This window comes from Lathyrus oleraceus, chromosome 3 (genome assembly GCF_024323335.1).
Source record: "Lathyrus oleraceus cultivar Zhongwan6 chromosome 3, CAAS_Psat_ZW6_1.0, whole genome shotgun sequence".
NCBI lineage: Eukaryota > Viridiplantae > Streptophyta > Magnoliopsida > Fabales > Fabaceae > Lathyrus > Lathyrus oleraceus.
The window spans coordinates 371,278,379-371,300,715 of NC_066581.1; the positions used below are offsets into that span (position 1 = coordinate 371,278,379).

Genomic DNA, 22,337 nt, shown 5'->3' on the forward strand with positions numbered 1-22,337 from the left:
AGATACAAAATGAAACAGTTAAGGGTAAAATAAGGACGATTAATTCAACCTTAAGAGAAAACTGAGAAGTGAGATTATTAGTGAAAGTAATGTATGAGAGACATTGTTCCAATGTATTAATATTAAAAGTAAGGGGTTTGGTGCAAAATGACTAAAAGATCAATTTTTTTTATAGGTATTGATATTTACCATTGGGTACATTGATATTAAATAATATATATATATATATATATATATATATATATATATATATATATATATATATATATATATATATATATATATATATATATATATATAGACTAATTAAAAAATGTAATAATATGATATAGTGTTGCTCTTTGCTTTTCTCAAAGAATCCACATCCTTTTTCAGACATATAAGCGATGTTATTGACTAACTTGACCTATATAGACTTTAGTACCTCTTCTGTTCTCATTAGTTTTCAATTTTCACTCTCACATATGGTTTCTGATAATTCAGTGCACCAATATCAGAGATCTTATCCAATAACAACAAAATAATTCAATAACAAATTACACCAGAGACCTTATCCAATAAGGACAAAATGCAGTTGAAAAATCAACCCCTGGGATAAAATCTAAATTTTATTCTACAAAATAAAAACATTCCAATACCAACACAATACAATAACAAATCAGATAGAAAAATAAACCATTGTATAAAAAACAATATTAAAAAACAACAGCAACCAACATATTTCTCTGACTATTTTAATGTGAAAAAGAATGTAGAGAGGCAAATAGTACAGCAAAATTATGATTTTTGATCGCTTCAATCTTACCATTTTATTTATTCTAATAGATTGGGTTAAACAAATGATTAACTATTATAAACTTTTAACCATAAGAAACATTCTACACAACAAAAACTCAAAAGTTAGTGTTAATCCTTACCTTTGATCTGGAAATGGAAGATTAGAGAACGTGAAATAAAGAATCAAAACAAAAAATTGTTAGAACTCTAAACTCAAAATCAGAATTGTAAAATTTAAAATTAAAATTTTAACCTTGCAAAACAGAAGAAGAAGGAAGGATATAGCTTCAACTAAAGATATAGCATCAACACTATGAAGGTAGAAGGAAGGCGTAAGATGAAGGAGGTGAAGGTGAAAGTGGAGGAGGAGAAGGGGAGGCGGCAGTTGAATTAGGGTTTTTATCATTTGTGAGGATGTGAGTGTGAAGTATATCACTACTGAGTGTAAAAAAGTAACAAAATGACATCTCTTAGCTTCTCTATTTGGGCGGGTTAGGGTACCCGCGGTTCAGAATTTGATACCCGGCCCGCCCATTTAAAACCAACTGAACCCGCTATTATCACCTGTTGGACCCGTTAAGCCGTTTGAACCCGCCCATTACCTTCTTTTTTTCCGGTTATTAAAGGGTTGGGTCGGGTTTGCGGTTTATGTCCACCCCTAATCTTATAGATACTAATCTACTCAGAAATACTAATACAGATGGTGTTGAGGACGGAATATTGACAGATGTCTTATAGATACTAATCTACTCATAAATACTATACAGGTGATGGTGGTGTAGAAGATTTTTCTGTGATGATAAAGAAAAGTAGGTTACATTGATTCACTATAAATTTTAGATTATTCCCTCTTTTCAACTTATAATTAAAATAAATAAAAAAATTTTTTTTATAAGAAATTAACCTAGTCTATATATTACACCACATGCATTCATTAGTAATTAAATTTAAATTTAAATTTATTCAGGTTTAAATTAAACTATAAAAAAAATTAATATTAGTTGTCACATCAGAAATATATAAGGAAGTACCATGACAATGGGCTAATACCAACCAAGTCACTATTTCATATACCAAAACATGGAAAAAGTGTTGCGAGCCAAGTCATGTAACTTTTTCAAATCTGTTGTAGCATTAGCTTTGTGTGTTGGAGGAATTCATTTGAATCTTGTGTTCATACTCTTCACTCTTTTCTTCCTTCCTCTCTCAAAATCACCTTTGTATGTTTTCTTTCTTCTTTTATTTTACTTCAATTATATTTATTCATGGTGTTAAATTGGAATTGCAATTTGCATGTCAGAGTTTTCGCTTTGATCCTACTGTTTACTGTGCTTCCTTTGAACAAGAACGGTTTATTAGCCCAAAAACTATCCAGGTAATTTATTCTTTCCTTTATTCTCTTGACCTTAATTATTTCCTTTTTTAGTTCGAAATAATAATATAAATTAAAAGGGAATGCACAAGCTTACCATTTTTCTTTCTTTATATTTCAGATTCTTTCTTAGCCCAAAAACTTTTGCTCTTTATTTTGCAATCTGCAATAATATTCACTTATTATAATAATAGGGTTACTCCCTATTTATAGGTTGAGATAGCTTCCACACCAAACAATCTTCAACTAACCTAATTAATTCAGTTAAAACAAATAAATAAAACTAAGTCAAAACTATGTTGAGATACACTTCTTCAATATTTTGACAATTCCTTAGTGGTGGCCACAAACGCAAACCCGTAAAGCAATAAAATATGTATATAGAATCCACCACTTGGGTAGTCCTTACTCCTTAGGGAGCCTTATGTTTCTTTGTTTCCATATGTATATAGAATCCACCACTTGGGTAGTCCTTACTCCTTAGGGAACCTTATGTTTCTTTGTTTCCGGTTAGTTACACCATTCACCAGTTTGCAATGTGGTACTTGCATGCACACACTACATTACTAATTCACATATCATGCATGAATCATGTGTCCTTAAAAAATTGAACTCTCTACTTCATTACTATGTTTCTCTTATCTCAATTGATTTTACGTACTATCTGATATAGTCATGTATCACACCCATGTTATTGAATTTTGAAGAAATATTTTGTGGCATGAAGGAAGGTTAACTCATGTTAAGTATGGCAGAACAACTATTGCGCCAATTGTTAAGAACCAATTTCATAACAAAATGTGGAACAAACTGAGAGGACTACAAAATCTGTTATCTTTCACAGGGAGAACCAAAAAAGTACCCTTCTTTCATTCGTTCAATAAAGAAGACTTTGCAACAAAACTAGGGATGATTCTCATTGGATCGCTCTACTCAAAACATTGTTTTTTCAAACTATTTCAAGTTTTCCTCAACTCTTTCGTCCTATTGCTTGAGCTTGAAGATTTTGGTTGTCTTCCAAGAGTCTGTCATATTCAAGTAGTAAATCTGCAGCTTGTTTTTGGAGGGAAGCAACGTGAGCTTCGGCCGTCTCAACTCTCTTGTCTTTCTCTTCAGATTCCATCTTTACCTTCTTCATACCTTCTGATAGAGTTGAAAGTTCTTTCTTCAGCTGCTTTATCTCCTTTGAAGCTTTCTCTTCCTTTTCTTTGAGCTCGACGGTTTCTTTTTTAAGATTATCCACTTCTTCTTTTGAAGCTCCCATGTTACTCCTTAAATTAATAAGTTTTTGGAGATAATGGTGCATTCGGTCAATTAGGAAGCCGAGGAATAATGTAAAACCTGTAAGATTAAATTAATTCAGTTAAAACAACGATAATCTTTAGCTTAAGATGTAATCTAATCGAACACTCAAATATAATGAGAGCAAGCAGACAAAACCAAGTAAGATTGTTCACAACTTGCTGCATTTTGAATGTTATAGTGATAGAAAAAAAACACAATAACACAATCAAAATATTCTATAAGCAACCACCCGACCAGAATACACAAACATTGCGTCACAATTAAAAAACGATAGAAAAATCCACAGTTGGAAATTTCATCTCAATTGCAGTTCGCCCCTAGCCAACTTATTGGCGGAAATTTTGGAATGCCTTCATTGCAGCATCCATCTCTTTCATTCAGCTGGGTGCAATAGGGTGGTTTAGTCCGACATTGCCGAAAGATATGGCATTTGTAGTGCTTGTAACGTGTAAGAGCAAAGGGTGGTGGTATTGGATTTGGGCTCCCCTTGTAGAAGTTAGATTCAACTCGATAGAGCTGGGTTTTAGCTTATCATAGTAGGGTTCATTTACCTCTTTGACGTGATGGACAACCACGCCAGAATACACATACATAGAAAAAAATTCAAAATTGATGGACAGATTCGCAAATCACAGTATAGGTTCACAACTCTGCGGACAAAAAAGAGAGTAACAAGTTCAAAATAGGTGGATAAATTAGAAAAGCACATGATTCCAAATCTTTATAGAGTAATGGATGATGGTGTGGTATTATGCTACCCTCATTGGAATTAGATTCAGATTGTTAGAGCTACGTTTTAGCCCATCGGAGTCAAGTTCATTCACTTCAATGGCCTGTTGGATTCTTGGATGACTTGAAAGTTGCAACAATGAGTTTGCTTATATATTCACCTACTATGGGGATAGGCTTATGTTAGGAGGTTGTGGAGTCTAGTGCTAAGGTTGTCAAGATCGGGATCTTGCATAAGATCAGAAGGGGATAGTAAGATCGTTACTAAGATTGGAAGATCCTACCCAATTATTTTTGTAAGATCGAGAGGAGGTAGCAAGATCGTAAAACATAATATTGTAACAAAATCGTAAGATATTACTAAAACAAAAAATAATACTACATATTTGAAGTTTTTTACATGATATTTTGGTAGGTAAGTGTATTATAAGGAAAATGGCCTCTGCCAACCGTAATTGTTGCGCCTCAGCATCTAATCATCCTTCTGGGCTTGTAATGATGGTGGCCAGAACTGGCTAAGATTGCACATAATCAATGGTTTTGCAAAAAAAATTTTCACAATTTGACTACAACACATGATTCTACTTAAGATTGGGATCGTTGAGGATGAGTGCGATTGCAAAATCGTAAGATTTTAAGATCTAGATCGAGATCTTGACAACCTTGTGCTACCATTGTGAGGTCAATGCTTTTGCATCACGCAGCCTCATCATTCAGGTAAGTAAACACGACCATTGCCTAACATGTTAGGCATGTTTGAGGAATATAAAAGGCTGTTCAATCATCCTCAAATCCAAGACCTGAGTTTACATTGAGTGATATTGTAAACAAGTTAACTCAATTTCTTAGAAGCCGAGGATGTGACATTGGTACTAACAAAAAAGTCATCTTAAGAAGCCAATATGAAAAAATCTGACAAATGAATAGAACACATATTCAATTACATTGTATAAAAAATGGTAGACCCTAGGCCAATGCCCCTCCGAAGTTCAATGGAGGTCACTCGTCTAGGTCATGGGCCTTCAATGTTAGTAGTATTGAAGGTGATTTTATACCCTTTCTTATGTCAAGAGAGCTACTTAAGATGTGGGACTTGACCACACTTATATAACTGCTTTTGACGGGAAACTCTGCCGTTGAACATCACTCTATAATGTATCATATCTTTATTTATTCAAATACCTTAAACTTCAGCCCATATCTATATTGGTTAATTCTTTGCAAAACTAACTTTCCAGTTTAAGGCTTACTTATCTCCACAATATTTCTATGATAAACTGTTATGGAAAATTATAATAAAAAAGTGGGTGGATGTAATACAATTTAGTGATGAGAAAACCACAATAACAAAATCAAAATATTCTATAAACAACCACCAGACCAGAATACACAAACATAGCATCACAAATCCAAAAGGATAGATAAACTCAATTATGGAAATTCCTCCTTAATCGTGGTCCATCCCTAGCTGCCTTAATTGAAAATAAAAATGGATGGTCTTCATTGTAGCCTCCAGCACTTTCATTGTGCAGGGTGTAATGGAGCGTTACAAGTTCAAAATCGATGGACACATTAGATATAGGTTTTACCTCATACAATTCTAAATTAACTCCAAAGTTTTACAATCATACCCATATCAGCTTATTCAATAATCAATAGGGAAAATTAATTGATTTCTAAGTGATAACAAAGAAAGGTAAGTCAAATACTATATGCCTATACCAAAATCCTTATTGTCACATTTTTGGAAATCAAAATAGGCTTGCGAGTGAGTCCACATATTAGTCGGTCAAAAAAGGAACTTTTTAATATGTACATTTCTAATAGCCATTTAATAATGACGGGTACATTCAGTGTTGTCAAATATCGGGCATGGCGGTTTTTTAGCTCACTGCCATGGCCAAAGCATGACAAAAACCGCCGATCAACAAGACACCCTCGAGAATTGTTTCTTTATTTATCTTTTGTGAAATGGTTTAAATTACGAAACCAAATCTCTAGATGTGGCAACAAAATCACCCCAATTGCATCTTACATTAGCCTAAATGCATCTTTTAAAAGTTGCTTTCATTGAAGAACATGGCCGACTTAAGTTTTTAAAGGCTCTATGTGTTGGTTACTCATGGTTCAACCGTGACAACAAATAGAGATTCTATTTAGTTATGATATAACCATGACGGACTATTATGAGACCCTATTTACCTACAATTTTATTCCGAAAAATTTGAGTCCGTTGTTGTAGTCCATCTTGCACGCCCTCAACGACGGCCCTATTCAAGAACAACCATTGTGATTGACGATATTTCCTTAGTTTAGTTTAATAACCGACAGAAATGGTCAGCAGAAAAGTGAACCAAAAACTAATCAAACTAACTAAGCTTCTACTAAGGCTCAAACCAAAGAAGGGTCAAGCAAAACAAAACAAAAAATACACATCAACACTTCTCACACTTCAAAATTAACTAAGCTTAGCATCATAAGAGCTATAAAAAAAATGCAAATGAGAAAGATGAAAGAGCATGAACTTACCAAGGAGTGAAGCCTCAAGCAAGTGAGTTCTCCAAAGAACTTGATCCATAGGCGACATAGTACCAAGCTTAGCACCTTTGTTCTGGATCTTAACAATACTCATAAGGCTTGAAAGCAAAATCACAAACATTGTGCCTGCAATAGTTTTAACCGTAGCTGGAGCCTTCCCCATCTTGAGCTGATCCAAGCTCTTCATCACAAGATCCCTCAATGGACCTATCTTTACCAACATAAGAAAAGCCATAACCCCCTCCGCAAAAATCACTAAAAACAACAACTGAATCATCCTTTTCTTCCTTACTTCACTCAAATTCCCAAAAATCTTAACTTTTTCCAAATGGGGTTTTGTAACTAAATCAAAAAATAAAGTACATAAAGAAGAACCCTCTTCACAACACACTCACACGGACCCTTTTATGATTTCACTGAAACTGGGACAAGTAGACAATGACCCAGATGAATTATGAAACGAGAAAACGATGTGTAACTTGAAAGCTTGAGTCTTTACAAATTTTTATATGCATTAACTTGAAGGGGAGACTCAAAATTCTAATTTGGATGAAAAAGGCAAGAGAGAGGGTTTGGGAAAGAAAAAGGCTTTAAACCCTTTTTAGTGAGTTATGTGAGAGTGAAAATTGAAAACTAATGAGAACAGAAGAGGTACTAAAGTCTATAGGTCAAGTTAGTCAATAACATTGCTTATATGTCTGAAAAAGGATGTGGATTCTTTGAGAAAAGCAAAGAGCAACACTATATCATATTATTACATTTTTTAAAATTAGTCTTTATATATATAAAAAAGATAGTATTATTTAATATCAATGTAGCCAATGGTAAATATCAATACCTATAAAAAAATTGATCTTTTAGTCATTTTGCACCAAACCCCTTACTTTTAATATTAATACATTGGAACAATGTCTCTCATACATTACTTTCACTGATAATCTCACTTCTCAGTTTTCTCTTAAGGTTGAATTAATCGTCTTTATTTTACCCTTAACTCTTTCATTTTATATTTTATTGTTCCCGAATCATTTATCAATAAAATCAACTTCTTTTTAAATTATTATTTTCCTTGATTTTTCATGACATTTAATGGATAGATTTCACTTCAAATTATTAACCGACAAAGTTTTCTTTTTTAAGATCTTTGAAGTTTATTTTTTATTGCAAATATGTTTACAACTCTAATCAAGCATTTATGAACGAAAACATGTTCTTATTTGAACTATCATATTTTCCATCGGTTTTCACCTAGATTTCTTTTTATTTTTATGGTTTTTCAACTTTTGTTTCCTGTGCATGTGTATTTTTAAGTTTAATTTTGCTCCAGTTAATTGATTCTGAATAGAATTACCTTTTTCATTTTTTTTACAACAATGTCATGTTTTTTTCTTTTGCATATTATGAACTATATTCATAATGTATGAGTGTTTTACACTTGAATCAACCTTCGAACCTTTCGTTTAGTAAGAGTTTCAGGTCGTTTTAGTGAAAACACATTTTTCCAATTTATTTTTCACCAACAATCTTTTATTTTTATGGTTTATGAACTGTATTTGAGATGGAAAAATCACTTTAATCCGCCTTGACGGATACTTTTATGAATTTTTGAGGTCTTTTCGGTAAGTAAGATATTTTTCATGTTTTTTTGCCAACAATTTTATGATTGTGAGGGTTGTCAAGTGTATTTCATTTGCATGTCTATTTCGTAGTTTAATATATCTTTAAACTTTCATCTTACTCCTTTCATTTTACTTTTTCTTCTATTGTTTTTCACCCTGACCTTGCTAACATATTTTTTTATTTTTTTTATCTTTTACTTTAAAACAAGTTCATATCTTTGAAAAAAGTGATTGTACAATGAAAAGACCATTTGATTCAATCAAGAACATTGGCGATTCGAAAGATTTGTGAAAACTTGTTCGTATATAAGATCTTTGGCATGTTACGCAATCCTCAAAACTTAAACGCGTGAAGTTTATAAGGTATCATAACTAAAAAAAATCATATCATATGGTTCTTTCATTTTCTTTCTTAAAGATTGTAAAAATAACATTATTTTTCTTATTTGTGCATAGGGAGACAAGATACAGGTTGTTGTCCCATCGGAATTTTGCTCGCTTTGAAAATCTATTTTGACATAAGGATCTTCATATCTTATGCAGAGCTTTAAGATTCAAGAAAATGATTTTACACTAAAGTCATGTGATCATCGTTTTAAACTCTTCTTCATAGGCGGTGATGGAGGTTATAAAGTCACTCCTAAGGACTTTCCTGATATCCCTTTCTATAAGTTTAACTTCAAAAGTTTTTTGAAATCAACAATGGCAAATGTCGTCCTGATCTATTACTTGGTAAGATCTTTAAATTACTTTTGATAATCATATTTTATTTTGGTTTGTTTTCATTTGTTACTATGGGTTTGACTTGTGTATTATTTCCAAACATCATTGGAGTTGTTCATGGACTTGGCCATTTCATATCTAATTTTAGCCCTTACAATCATACAATGTTTTTTCACAATTTTGTTTACCTTTATTATTTATCCTTGCTTTATAATATTTTAACTTTTGTATTGTATTCAGACATCATAGGAGTTGTTCATGGAGTTTCTCCTGTCAAAACTCATTATGATGCTAAGAAACTACCTATCACTTTTACCTTGTCTGATGAAGAGTAGTATATTCATTCACTTTCTATCACATACACCTTTCTTATATGTTTTTCCGTCATTCAACATTACTGGTTTATATCTTTTGTTACAGCATCAACAACATTACCTGTACTCTTTTGGGAGTATATGCCGAAAAGTTTTTAGCTGGACTCAACATCCGTGATCCATCGTTTCCTTTCATTGTTATTTTGAAACATGCCAAAAATTAAGGAGCCTCAAGGTAGTCACATATTATATCTCTTTATAAGGTTTAACAACAACTATATATCTCTTACATTGTTTATCTTTCAGCTTAATATGGTTTAACTATTTTAAATGCTCTGAGTGGAACAAAGTTGATTTTGAATCAACAACTCTCATAAATAACAACTTTTATTGATATGTTAAATCAAAAAATCTTTGCAAGTTTTCTTACTCCAACTTATAATCAAGTAAATAACTATTTTTCTTCTAACATAATGCTACCTGATACCATCAAAACAATGACTCAAGCTTGGTCAGCTGAAGGAACTGCTATGTCACTGACTTAATAATATTCTCAACCTTCTCAATAAACTTCGGGTTCACGCTACACATACATGGTGCCTCTAAAACCTCTCTCTGATATGGTTACCCAACCTGATATAAGCTTTCTCGTACCAATTGTGCTAGAATTTTACCATACATTTTCCTAAAGATTACCAATTGTGTTGTAGCTTTCTACAATGATATAACTCTTAATATCAACCATATTGTTGCAAAATTTTATCTTTACTACTCTCTCCACCCCCACACCATGTAATAGCATTAAAGCATGGATGGTACTACTTGTGTTGCACCCATTGCCCTATGAGTATCATTATTAATACCCCATCATACAAGTGTAAATCATATCATACTAGTTATTCACCATTGATTAAGTAAACCTGATCTATTTACATTGTTTCCTTAATTTCATGTATCTTCTTATTTTATAAAATATGAGTTACTCTTTCTTCATGTTTAGGTATAGAGTTGAAGTTGAAGTGTGTTGTGATAATCATAAGTTCAAGTTTATTTTCTGGGATAAGGACTGCACAAAGTTAATAGGAAAAATAGTTAAGGAACTCTGTTCTATAATGATTAAGGTAAGTTTGGAAACGTAAAAACTCGATGCCTTTGCATTTTCTTCGATTCGAATTACTTTTAATTCATCTTCCTTTTAAATTTCCCTCAGGAAAAAGAGTTTGATCCCCATGAGTACATTGTTCTTCTTGACTTAATGATGGGGAAAGAGACATCCTTTAAGGTCAAAGCACAACCAAGATTTAAGCAGGGATTTGTACTCAATTATAAGACAGACCCAAAGATCATTGAGCATTTGAAAGATTGTTTTGCATGTTCAACCAATTCCCTTGTACCAATGATTTCTCAATCAGTATGACTTCATATACTATTAATTATATTTTATAGGTTTCATCTTCTTTTGTTGTTCATAACTTAGTTTTATCTCACAGGTAGATGCATCATGCCATCAACTGATGACATCTTAAGCATTACAATAAGTACATCCCTTATAAAAAAATTATGTTATAACTGAGTGCTTTTCAGTCCATCGACTAACAACGTTTTTCTTTTTTTTTTTGTAGGAACTTTCACGTATTTCAGACTTTGATCCTAACCTCACTAAAACAAATACCCCTGTCAAATGGCCTGTTACTGAACCCTTTGTTGAAGGTCATGTTTCATCTAATAAAAAAACCAAGAAACTTATCAAAAATATCAAGAGGGAAAAGATTATTCCAACAAACCTCAATATTTAAATCCTATTTCTATTTTCAAATTCAAACAATGTGAGTGACATTTTTTGGAAATAATGACAACTTTTTGTTTAATTTGGAACCTTTTGTATGTAATGACTGCCACCTGTTGTAAATTAAATATCAATGCACAATATGGTTGTTGTTAATCTTTTGTTTGACAACAACCTCTAATCTATATATAAAAATATTGAATTTCCTTTGTATTTCCATGGCTATCATTGGTTATCAATTTTATCTTTAAATCATATGTTCAAATATAATTTTCGAGAAATCTTCACACATCATATTGTATCATCAAATAATTTCATTATTCAACAACAATTTACACTATATTTTTTAGCATACCAAAGGAATTAATATATTTTATATAAGCATGCATAAGTCATGCCATAATATATCAGTACAACACATTACACTATTAAATCAATGCATATTTTGTTCACCTTATCATCTAAACCATTAAGCTTTAATCTTACTTTACTTTACCATAGTCACTTTGTTTAAGTTCTAACTAAAAATAGAAGTCTATTATGATAAAATTATGTGTTATCGCCACGTGATCAGAGCGTTGCATTTATTAACTTCGTCGTACGACTCACATTATGTGCACTGTACTGGTGGAGTTATCGATGTAAAATGTAAACACATACATCCATCCCTATACTTATATAATAATGGTTCAGATATACAAAACATTTTTCAAACTCAATCTACATCCATCCATCAATACTCCCTCTGTTCCTTTTTAAGTGTCATTTTTTTGAAAAAAAGTTGTTCCTTTTTAATTGTCACTTGCAAACTTCAATGTAGCATAATTGCACTTTTGTCAAATTTACCCCTAAGTAATTATTATAGAGAGAAAAAAAGTAACATGAATGTAATAAATAATTAAGGGTATTATAGGCAATATGAGAATTATTGTTCGGAAAGTAACAATAATGATTAGTTTTATTGGTATGTGTAAAAAGTCAAAAAATAACACTTAAAAAGGAACGAAGGGAGTATATGTTATTTTATAAGTATTGAACATTATGAAACAACCAACTATCATGATTTGTCATTTTACGGCCACTTTACAAAAATACCAACTTTAACATATCACGTATTATCATTGTTATGCTATCACACTATGTTGTCAATGTTTTAAAAATATATTTGGATGTCAACCATCCACGTTACAAGTTTCAAAATGATTCACTACAACTAAAATTTTTACTTCATCACTATTTTGTCTTTCACCCTTTATCTCAATTAATCGACACTTTTGATATTGTTTTCTCTTTGGAACTTTATCTCATTTCATGAACAATAACAATGAAAGGTGGTGGATATCAAAGTTCACGACAAGCAAGGTTAAGGAGACATGAAATTCTCAAATCAAAGTCAATGTCTTCAAATGAGTCAAATAATATACCTCTTGACTCGAAAAATACTACACCTTCCCAACCAACAACTTCTTCACAACCAAGTACACCTTTAACAGATATAACAAACATACCAACACCTAATGGCATAAACTTCGTTCAACACTTTACACGTCAAAACTTGCTGAATAATTAAAACTTTTATACCCAACCATCATCTTTTATACTGTGACAAACGGAACCAACCAACACAAGACAAACTCACAGACCCATCGTTAACTAATATGACAAGTTTACCGCCACAATGTAACTCCTCCTCTTTTCCTCTAAAAAATAATAATTCATTAAATAAAAGGAGTTACTCATAAACATTTGATGATGATGACTTAATTTTTTATGAGAATTCCGCTTCAGACATCGATAGCATTGAACCTGAAAGTGATTATTCAAATTCTGACATGGAATGCAATGACTATGAGAGTGCCTTAGATAATCAACCAGGTCTATCCATATTTTAATGTCAACTATTAATAACATGTAATAATAACTTATGACATACTACTTTTAAACAGTTTATGCAGACATAAGTGATCATGTACATCTCTGTGAGTATTGTGGAGCTAATATGTGGTACCAAGAAAGAACTTCAAAGTCAAGACATATATCAGTACCAAATTCAATGTGTTGTGGAAATGAAAAAATCCTTATACCTTTCTTAGAAAAGCCTCCACATTTGCTTAATCATCTTCTGAATAATAATCAATTTATGGATTCAAAAAATTACCAAGACAATATCAGGGTATATAACACAATGTTTGCTTTCGCATCATCTGGAATGAAAATTGAAACTAACTTTGGAGAAGGAAGCCCCCCCCCCCCCCCACTATCAGAATACATGGTCAGGTGTGTCATCGTATTGGTAGCATGCTTCAAATGTCAGGCCAACCTCTCAAATTTGCTCAATTGTACATTTATGATACTGAATATGAAATGGCTAACCGTATGTAAGTATTCAGGTAAATTAATTTCAAACCATGCATTATGCATATTCAAATTATTTAAATTTATACAAACGATACAACACCATTATATTGAATTTTGTTTTTTAAAAATACCAAAAAGATTGATTTTATCGTAGTTTCAAAGCTAACAACAATGCTTGATAAATTTAATACACATGTTAAGGCTTTTAGGATGTAACGTACAAGGTTAATGAATCAAGAAATCCGTGATGTTAAACTCAAAATTATTTTAGAAAGGAAAACTGATGGTCGGATCTATAACAAACCTACAATTTCAGAATTCGCATCACTTATTGTTAGAGACTTATACACATCAGAAAAAAGAGACACTATCATCAAAACTCAATCTGGTGCTTTACAAAGAATTACTTTTTCATATGGCGAAAAAGGTTAACGAACCAAAATTCCTCATAGATTGTGCGAATATCAAAATCCTAATGGTAGAAACCAACTTACCATAAAGGAATGGTTGTGTTTCCGAATACAAACAAGGAAGTTTGAGGCAAAAACATTGATTTCTTCAAAAAAAAACTTTTTCAACGATTCTTAGTTGATGGATTTACCATGATGGAGACTCAAAGGCTAACATGGTTAAGGAAAAATCAATAAAAACTTCATTTTGGAAAATACCAAACTTTGCATGATTCAAATACCTCTCAACCTTTTGTGTCTATATGTTGATGATATGTTGATCAATACCAATGAGATGAATGGAATTTTATAAACAAAAAGATTTGTAACTTCCACATTCAAGATGAAAGATTTTGGGTTTGTTGACATTATTTTAGGGATCAAAGTAAAACGAAAGAGTGGGGGTTATGAACGTAGTCAAATATATTATATTGATAAAATATTGGATAAGTTCAAACACCTGCACTTTAAGGAAGTAAACAATCCATTTGATCCTAGTGTCAAACTTTAAAAGAACAATGGAAGAATTATGGTCCAATTGGAATATACAAGTGCAGTTAGATGTCTAATGTATTTAATGCAATGTAAGAGACCTAGCATAACATTTCCAGTTAGTAAGATGAGTAAATTTACTAGCAATCCAAATGGCGAACATTGGAAGGCCATAACTAGGATTTTTGGATACCTCTTAAAGACTACAAATCTTGGCCTTCATTATGGTAGGTTTCCCGCCATGCTAGAAGGATATACCGATGCGATTTGGATATTGAGTGTCGGAGATCATAAATCTACAACAGGGTGGATATTTACATTGGCTGGAGGTGCGATTTCTTGGACGAGTAAGAAACAAACATGCATTACTCTTTCGGACATGGAATCCAAGTTTGTGGCTCTTTATTCCGATGGTTAAGAAGCTAGATGGTTAAGGGACCTTTTGTTGGAAGTTCCATTAGCTAAAGACAGTGTTTCAAAAGTGTTGATACATTGTGATAGCCAAGTCATCCTGGCAAGAGAATTCAGTAAAGTATACAATAGAAAGTCTAGGCACATAGGTCTTAGACATTCTTTCGTGAGAAAATTAATTAAGGATGAGATCATTTCGCCGACATATATACAAACAAGCTATAATTTAGCTTATCAATTTACTAATCCACTGGCCAAAGACTTAGTAAAGACTACCTCGAGAGGTATGTTATTGAAACTCCTTGAATAAGGGTTCCGACAACAGCAGAACCTAATATGAAGTTGGCAAACCTTAACCTAAGATTCAATGGGTAACAACAAGTAGTTGATTTGGATGTTTGTGCAACATTATGTGATAATGTTGGCTATTACATATTGATGATTGAGTTTTTCAAAACTATTAATGAAGTTCTTTATCAAGGATAAGTATATCAATAAAATAGATATAATATGAACTTCACCTATGTGAATTTCAAGATGATGCAGTCTCAAAGTGAGAGTTGGAATTTCTCTCCTGGAAAATTCATGAAAACAAGAAAAGCACATGACCATAAATAATGTTAGGCGAGAGTGTGTGTAAGGTAATACCGATATAATCACAAGGGATAACGATTCAAAGCATTGCTACCTAATATTTCGATTAGACTTTGCATTATCTTTACTAAGATTAAGTTCAAATCGAAAGATACTTAAATGTATTAACATTCTTTGTTTCTCTTTTTTGTAATTGGTCTTGTCATTATTAGAACAAATGGAGGATTTTTGTAATTTATGAACAATAAATTCCATGGCTATGTTCCAGTATGACAAGAAAAAAAGAGGAAATGAGTAAATGTCAATAAATGCTTAGAAAATAGTCTCACATAGATAGTGACACTCACATTAAAAGTCTTTATAAAGAGTTATGTTCATTAATTCAACAAAAGGACAAAAGAGGATAAAGTGTCACATGGACAAGTATGGTGATCCCAAACATTATGTCATTTGTCTCCTCCATACACCTCCTTGTGGATGTTACCACCTACTCCGGGATCGGGTCCGAGGACGTGGGCGTAGAGACACTAGTGGCGACTTATAGGTGACACTTGAGCATTTAGGCATGACGCATCGGAGCAATCAGGCAACTCGCGACGTTATACAACGACTTATTTTTTTATCGTTGCTTAAGCTTGAAATTTGAATTCAGAAATAGGGAACACTTCGTGAAGTTTTGCTGAATGAAGACATGCAACTCTTGGAAAATATTGGTGTAGGCGAAATAACACATCTTTTGGACAAAGTGTTGCTGAAATGACGTTGTTTAATCAATGATCGCAACCTTGTAGAACAACACAAATATGACCTATAAATAAATCATTCCGAATTCATAAATCACATCACAAAACACATATCCTCTTCAGAAAAAATTTAGATTTTTTTCTTACATTCGAATTTGCATTCGTCTTGTACAAATCCGAGTATATACTGAATTATCCTAAATATTTATGAATAGAAACTCTAAGACATTCAAAAATTCATAAATCACATCACAAAACACATATCCTCTTCAGAAAAATTTAAATTTTTTTCTTACATTCGAATTTGCATTCGTCTTGTACAAATTCGAGTATATATTAAATTATCCTAAATATTTATGAATAGAAACTCTAAGACATTCAAAAATATTTGAAATATTATAAAAAAATGATCCGTAGTTAATCAATTCAACATTTAAATTGTTGAATAAATAAGTTAATATATCTGTAATTTTAACATTACCTGCACTAAGCTGGAAAAGTCTTTCCCTTTCTCATGTTAAACGCAACCGTCTCAGTTTGTACGTTGGATTCTTGTTGTTATTTTAGTTTGTATTTGGGTTAGGGATGTCTTAGTAACCACAATTGGATTCCTGACGTTATTTCAGTTTTCCAATGGTTACTGCATTGGATTTAAGAAAAATACCATTTATGATCGTATCTTACATTATTTAGAAGAAACAAAATGTAATGAAAAATATAAAAGCACATTTTATTTCTGCATTAGAGCAATACTAAGTAGGGGTGGACGGTGGTCGGTTATGGGTGGGTTCGGGTCCGAAATAGCTAACCCGAGCTAATCCACGGTTGAAAAAGTTAAATCCAGTTTCACCCAAAACTAAGTTCGGTTTTATCGGTTGATGGATTATCAGTTTATACGGTTCATTCGGTTGGGTTGAATCGGTTTGGACCAATAAATTCTAACCTGAATTTTATCATTCCTATAACACTAATCACATGAATACTTATTAAACTTCATTCTATATAATTAAAAGAATTAATAAACCATAAACTATTTTCATTATATTACATTTTCATCATCATCTAAGTGATAAAGTATTAGCATTATATTACAATTACATTATCATTCAAGTAATAACCTGATATACAAGTTCATTATAAGCCAAAATATTCTCAACATATTTAAGAAAAGTTAGTAGTCCAAATCATCCATATCTGCCACCCTTTGAGGAGGTTTGTTTTTATCACTCATATTTTCTACAATAGATGCCTCGGTTGTCGTCAGTAACAACGATACACTGCAATAGAGCAAAAACTAGTTTAACATATAGTAATGTGTGAAATATAAGCAGAGAAAAAATTGCATTGTAAGATATATGATTTTACCTGGCAGCATCTACCAAAGCTGTTCTAACAACTTTAACAGGATCTATAATCCCAGCCTTCACCATATCAACATAAGTTCCTGTTTTAGCAGAATAAGCACCATAGTTAAACAACCTTCTTTTTACTACAGAATCATTTTTAATGTTAAGGTATCATAAACAATACAGCATCACAACCTTCACTGTTACTAACCTTTAGCAGCATCGAAACCCAAATTAAGATTATCTTGTTCCAACAATTTGCTGTAAATTAAAGAACCATCAAAACCAGCATTTGCAGCTATTGTAAACAGCAATACCGCCGGTTTTTAAGAATGAATGACAAACTTTGAAAACAGCAACACCGCCGGAGAGTTTTGATAGCCAAAGATGAACTTGATCGTTGTGTCTTAGAAGCTTTCACAAGTTCTGATTTTGCTTGGGCAGTGGCTTCATGGGAATGCTCAATGTTGGATCCAATATCATCTGCAAAATGGAAATTCTCAACATCAACTACTATAAACCAGTCTAGACATATAAAACGACTTGATAGAGGATGCATAAATAACAAAAGTAAATGAAGGGTGGGGGTTGGGGGGAACTAGTTACCAATCATTGCTCCTTGCTCATGAACAAGCACGGCAAGATCTTTGAAGATCTTATTTACTTCCCCAATCTGCTGCTGGACTTCTTGAATACCTTGTTCTCTTTCCTCGATGATAGCCTCATTGAAGGAAATCTCATTAGCTAAGGATATTACCTCCTGTCTGCAGCATGAACAATTTAAGAGCTAAGCAACAAAAAAGATGCAAATGGCTAAATTTGAAAAAGTAGCCTTAGGATATTACCTCCTGTCTTAGAAGTTTTTAATCCTTCTCCTTTACTTTACCCGCCCGGTCCTATTTTTTAACGGACTTTGACGGAATGGACATGTTTGTTTGCCACCTACAATTGAGTGATGACACTCAGATCACGGAGTCACGGTTTAACCGGTTGAACTGTCTACTTCTTAGTGCTTTCTCACTCAAATTTAATATTGAATTTGGTCAATAGACTTAGACTTTGCAGCTTACAGCTATAAAATAAAAAGTTCCCATGGTGTCACAAGATCCCTCACCAACTGCAAATGATGATACAGAAAAAGAACACATCCAAACAAGCTAACAAAGAAAAAAGACATTGAATTTATGAAATGAAACTAAAGGAGCTATGCATGTTAGTTGTAGGTATACTAAAAGTATGTTTGTATTAGTAGTGGAATAACACATGGGCCCTATTCTATAGTTTTAATATTTTATGAAGGAATAGAACATAATTTAGATATATATGAAAATACACAATGAAATTGATGTCATCATTTTCCATTCTATTCCATCCGTTTTAAAATTATTCAAACAATAGAATACTATATTATTTCACTATATTCTATTAAAAACATATATCCTAGGAGAAGGAAATGTTACAACAATATGTCACTGAGAAAAAGTGCATTTTGCAGTATTCAAGATATTCTGTTAATGGGTTAGTATCAGTTGGCAGTTAGTTGGTAATTCTGTTATGACAATTACCAGTATGATAGAGTTAGTTACACTAATTATAGTTTTAACTTCTACTCTATAAATTAATATCAGTATTATACACTGTTTCATTCAATCAATTGCTTATTCATAATAAGTTTTTCTTTTTTCAATTTTTCTCTCGAACCGTCTCGATCAATGGCCAAGAAATTATGCAGCATTAGTAATAAATTATAACGACCCGCGCCACATTTCATGCCACAGTTATATTTGTTCTCTCTCAGATACAAATTCAAGAAACACTTCCACTCTTGATAATGGCCCGAATATATTTACTGAATCACTTGATGTTTTACTGAATCACTCTTGAATCACTTGATGTTTTTTGCACTTAAAAATTAGTTGACAGAATAACAAGATCAAATTGCCGAGTTGACAGAAAAATATGATGTTTAAGACTGACAAATGCAATGACTTCCAAGACACAACACATCCAATAAAGTTTGCAACTATTCACCGAAATGATCATTGTGAATAATGAATGGATCTTAAACCACTTGATTTCATATAGGCAAGAAAGTAAGAGAAGGCCTTGATCTATTAGCCCAATTCCTTAAGCCAAAATTGAGCTCAGAAGAAGATACCCATCAAATGCATTAAATAATAAAAGATGAAACCAATAGGCACAACAGTTTTTCAGATGACTGCATACTTCAGCATAACATGAAATCATCACACAGGCATTAAACACAACATTGAAGCATTTGCAAGAATCACAAGCAAACTTAGAGCAATGTACATACCGTTGACATCAAATGCCACAACTTGTCATCATGGACTCCCTCCGACACCACCAGCAGAATATGACATGTGGATGCTAGAAAAACAGCAAGCTAGAAAGATTCTTTTTAGCATCCCAAATTGATCGAACACATCGGTCGGGAATAAGTTAAAAATAGGACAATTGTGATCATGATAGGAAGTTTATACCCAGAATTATATTTTTATTGAAAAGTATTCTCTGTTTGGGAGTCACTGTTTACCTGAATAGCCATAACCTCATGAGCCAATTGAGCTGACAAAGATTCTCCTTCTCCACTCATCACCGAAATTGTTGAAGACCCATCAGGTTCCATCATCTCAACTAAAACAGAAGCACTGAATACAGGCTACAAATACAAGGAATCAAATGAATATACAAATAAGAAAATGAAGAAAACATTTTGAGCAATGAAGTTATCATGGTTAAAACCTGTGTATCAAGAAACCACAACTGTAACAGTAAATAAGACTATTACTGTAACAGTAAATAAAAAACTCGATCATAAGATTCATTTAAAGAAACTCATGGTTTTTAAAAATAGATCATAAAATACCAATAAACTGATTTGTTTGCGCATGCAATCGAAATAGATAATAGAACTTCAAACTCACATTAACATCAACATGATGATCAATTTCACTAGCTTGTTTAAGTTTATCCGACGTATCCTTCACCAATTGTCCAATGTGGAGTCTGGTCTTGTGTCTGTAAGTTATGCCGCGCTCTTCTGTGATAACCTGTTTTCAAATTCATTGTGATCATTTTCAGCATAATATGCAGTAATCCACAATTCCATAAACAGTACAAACCTTCCATGCTTTTGCAGCAAAGATCGACGAACCGACTGCGTAGGATGAGCAGTTAAAACCAGATCCACAGTCTGATTCTTCAAAGCATCAAAAACCTCTTCAGGACTATTGGTTGATATATTATCACAAAAAAAATAACTGTTGAGGATATTAGCTGATAGATAAGCTGATTATGCATAATAATCAGTAGCCCAAAATAAGGTCATTTTCACAAATGACTCCAAAAAACAAACTGAAACGAAACACAAAAATATATTAATACATGTAAAAAACATAGATATAAGTAAATCAAATGAAAAAAATACAAAAACCACAACCATCATCAAAATAATCAGTAGCCCAAAATAAGGTCATTTTCACAAATGACTCCAAAAAACAAACTGAAACGAAACACAAAAATATATTAATACATGTAAAAACATAGATATAAGTAAATCAAATGAAAAAACACAAAAACCACAACCATCATCAAGTATGTGATTGAGATGAACCAGCAACTGGTTCATTTCTGTTTCCAACAGCATTAGATCCATCACCAGATGTTGATCCACTAGTAGAGGGACCACCAAATTCTGCATAAAATTAAACAGAAACCAAATAATTAAATCAAAACCAAAGCCAATACATTAATACACTAAATACTCATACTCAAATACTTACATACCTGAAACAATAGTGGCAGACAACTCAAATTCTTCATTTATATTCAAGTCCTTGAATTGACTAAGTGTAGGTTTCAACCAGTCCTGTGCACAAATCAAAGCCTCTGCCATTTCAGGGGTTAGTGAACTTCTATATGTGTCTAGAATTCTGCCCCCGGTACTAAACGTGCTTTTAGAAGCGACAGTGGATAATGGACTAGCTAAAACATCCTTCACCATTTTTGATAAAATAGGGTATCTACAAGAGTTTTGTTTCCACCACATAAGGATGTCAAAGTTAAAATCATCGGCACAATTATCATCTAGATACCTCTCAAGATCATTTTTTTTATCTATTGAATCTTTTTGTTTAAGGTGCTCTTTAAAAGCTTCAACCCTTGCAAAATGAGATGGAACTTCAACATTAGGAACACCATCACCAAATGAACCACCCTCATTAGGACTAGTAGAGGGTCCATGTTGCTTTTCATGTATACCCTTGTACCAATTGAATAGTTTAAACAACTCCTTTTTTATCACATTAATCATATTAGTAAAAGGCACCGACTCACCATTATACATATCATTAAAACACCACTCTACATATCCTAACTTGTATCTAGGGTCAAGAATCACGCCAAAATAAATAAACTTGTTGATGTTTTCAATTTCCCCCCAATATTTGTCATACTTCTTCTTCATTTCATATCCCATTGAGGCTAAAACTGTGTTCAAGTTCATGGATGATCTTTTAAGCTCACAATGTATTGAAGCTAGTTGGTGGAATGACTTATGAAGGGATACTTGTTTTGACGAAGAAAATTCCATAGTAGCATCATAGAAAATTTTGAAAAAACTTACTAGACACCTAACATTCTCCCAATCATTAAGAGTAGGGGGCCAAACTAATCCAAAAAATTCCAAATAGCTAAAATCTTCACCTTCCATTTTCTCAAATGCTGCTTGATACTTTTCAGCAGCATCTAGCATCAAA

General features: G+C 32.5%; 2 protein-coding genes across 7 annotated transcripts; one reads left to right on the top strand and one right to left on the bottom strand.

Annotated features, from left to right (window-relative positions):
- The first annotated feature begins 1,844 nt into the window (after positions 1–1,844).
- LOC127127776 (uncharacterized) lies at positions 1,845–11,376 on the top strand. 6 transcript variants are annotated; one of them, XR_007805454.1, is made up of 7 exons: positions 1,845–1,997; positions 2,078–2,152; positions 8,797–9,072; positions 9,484–9,612; positions 10,378–10,498; positions 10,588–10,788; positions 11,000–11,376. XR_007805454.1 is itself a non-coding variant. In XM_051057052.1 (6 exons), exons 1-5 carry the CDS (start codon positions 1,858–1,860, stop codon positions 10,901–10,903), a joined length of 573 nt encoding a protein of 190 aa, XP_050913009.1. In that variant the 5' UTR covers positions 1,845–1,857; the 3' UTR covers positions 10,904–10,915; positions 11,000–11,376. The 6 variants fall into 6 exon arrangements, 2 of the variants coding, with proteins under 2 accessions (XP_050913009.1, XP_050913008.1); XR_007805455.1 differs by having other exon boundaries at positions 8,884–9,072; XM_051057052.1 differs by lacking the exons at positions 8,797–9,072; positions 9,484–9,612 and adding an exon at positions 10,868–10,915.
- Positions 2,897–7,353, bottom strand: LOC127127777 (uncharacterized). The gene is made up of 2 exons (XM_051057053.1): positions 6,713–7,353; positions 2,897–3,490 (listed from the first exon to the last, which is right to left on the bottom strand). Exons 1-2 carry the CDS (start codon positions 6,996–6,998, stop codon positions 3,120–3,122), a joined length of 657 nt encoding a protein of 218 aa, XP_050913010.1. The 5' UTR covers positions 6,999–7,353; the 3' UTR covers positions 2,897–3,119.
- Positions 11,377–22,337: the final 10,961 nt, after the last annotated feature.

Bases quoted from the DNA above. Each gene is read 5' to 3' on its own strand.
- LOC127127776 (XM_051057051.1), top strand. From the start codon at position 1,858: ATGGAAAAAGTGTTGCGAGCCAAGTCATGTAACTTTTTCAAATCTGTT. The intron at 2,153-10,377 runs GTAATTTATTCT...CTTCATGTTTAG, and splicing joins TTAGCCCAAAAACTATCCAG to GTATAGAGTTGAAGTTGAAG. The intron at 10,499-10,587 runs GTAAGTTTGGAA...AATTTCCCTCAG, and splicing joins TCTGTTCTATAATGATTAAG to GAAAAAGAGTTTGATCCCCA.
- LOC127127777 (XM_051057053.1), bottom strand. From the start codon at position 6,998: ATGATTCAGTTGTTGTTTTTAGTGATTTTTGCGGAGGGGGTTATGGCT. The intron at 3,491-6,712 runs GTAAGTTCATGC...TTAATCTTACAG, and splicing joins GCTTGAGGCTTCACTCCTTG to GTTTTACATTATTCCTCGGC.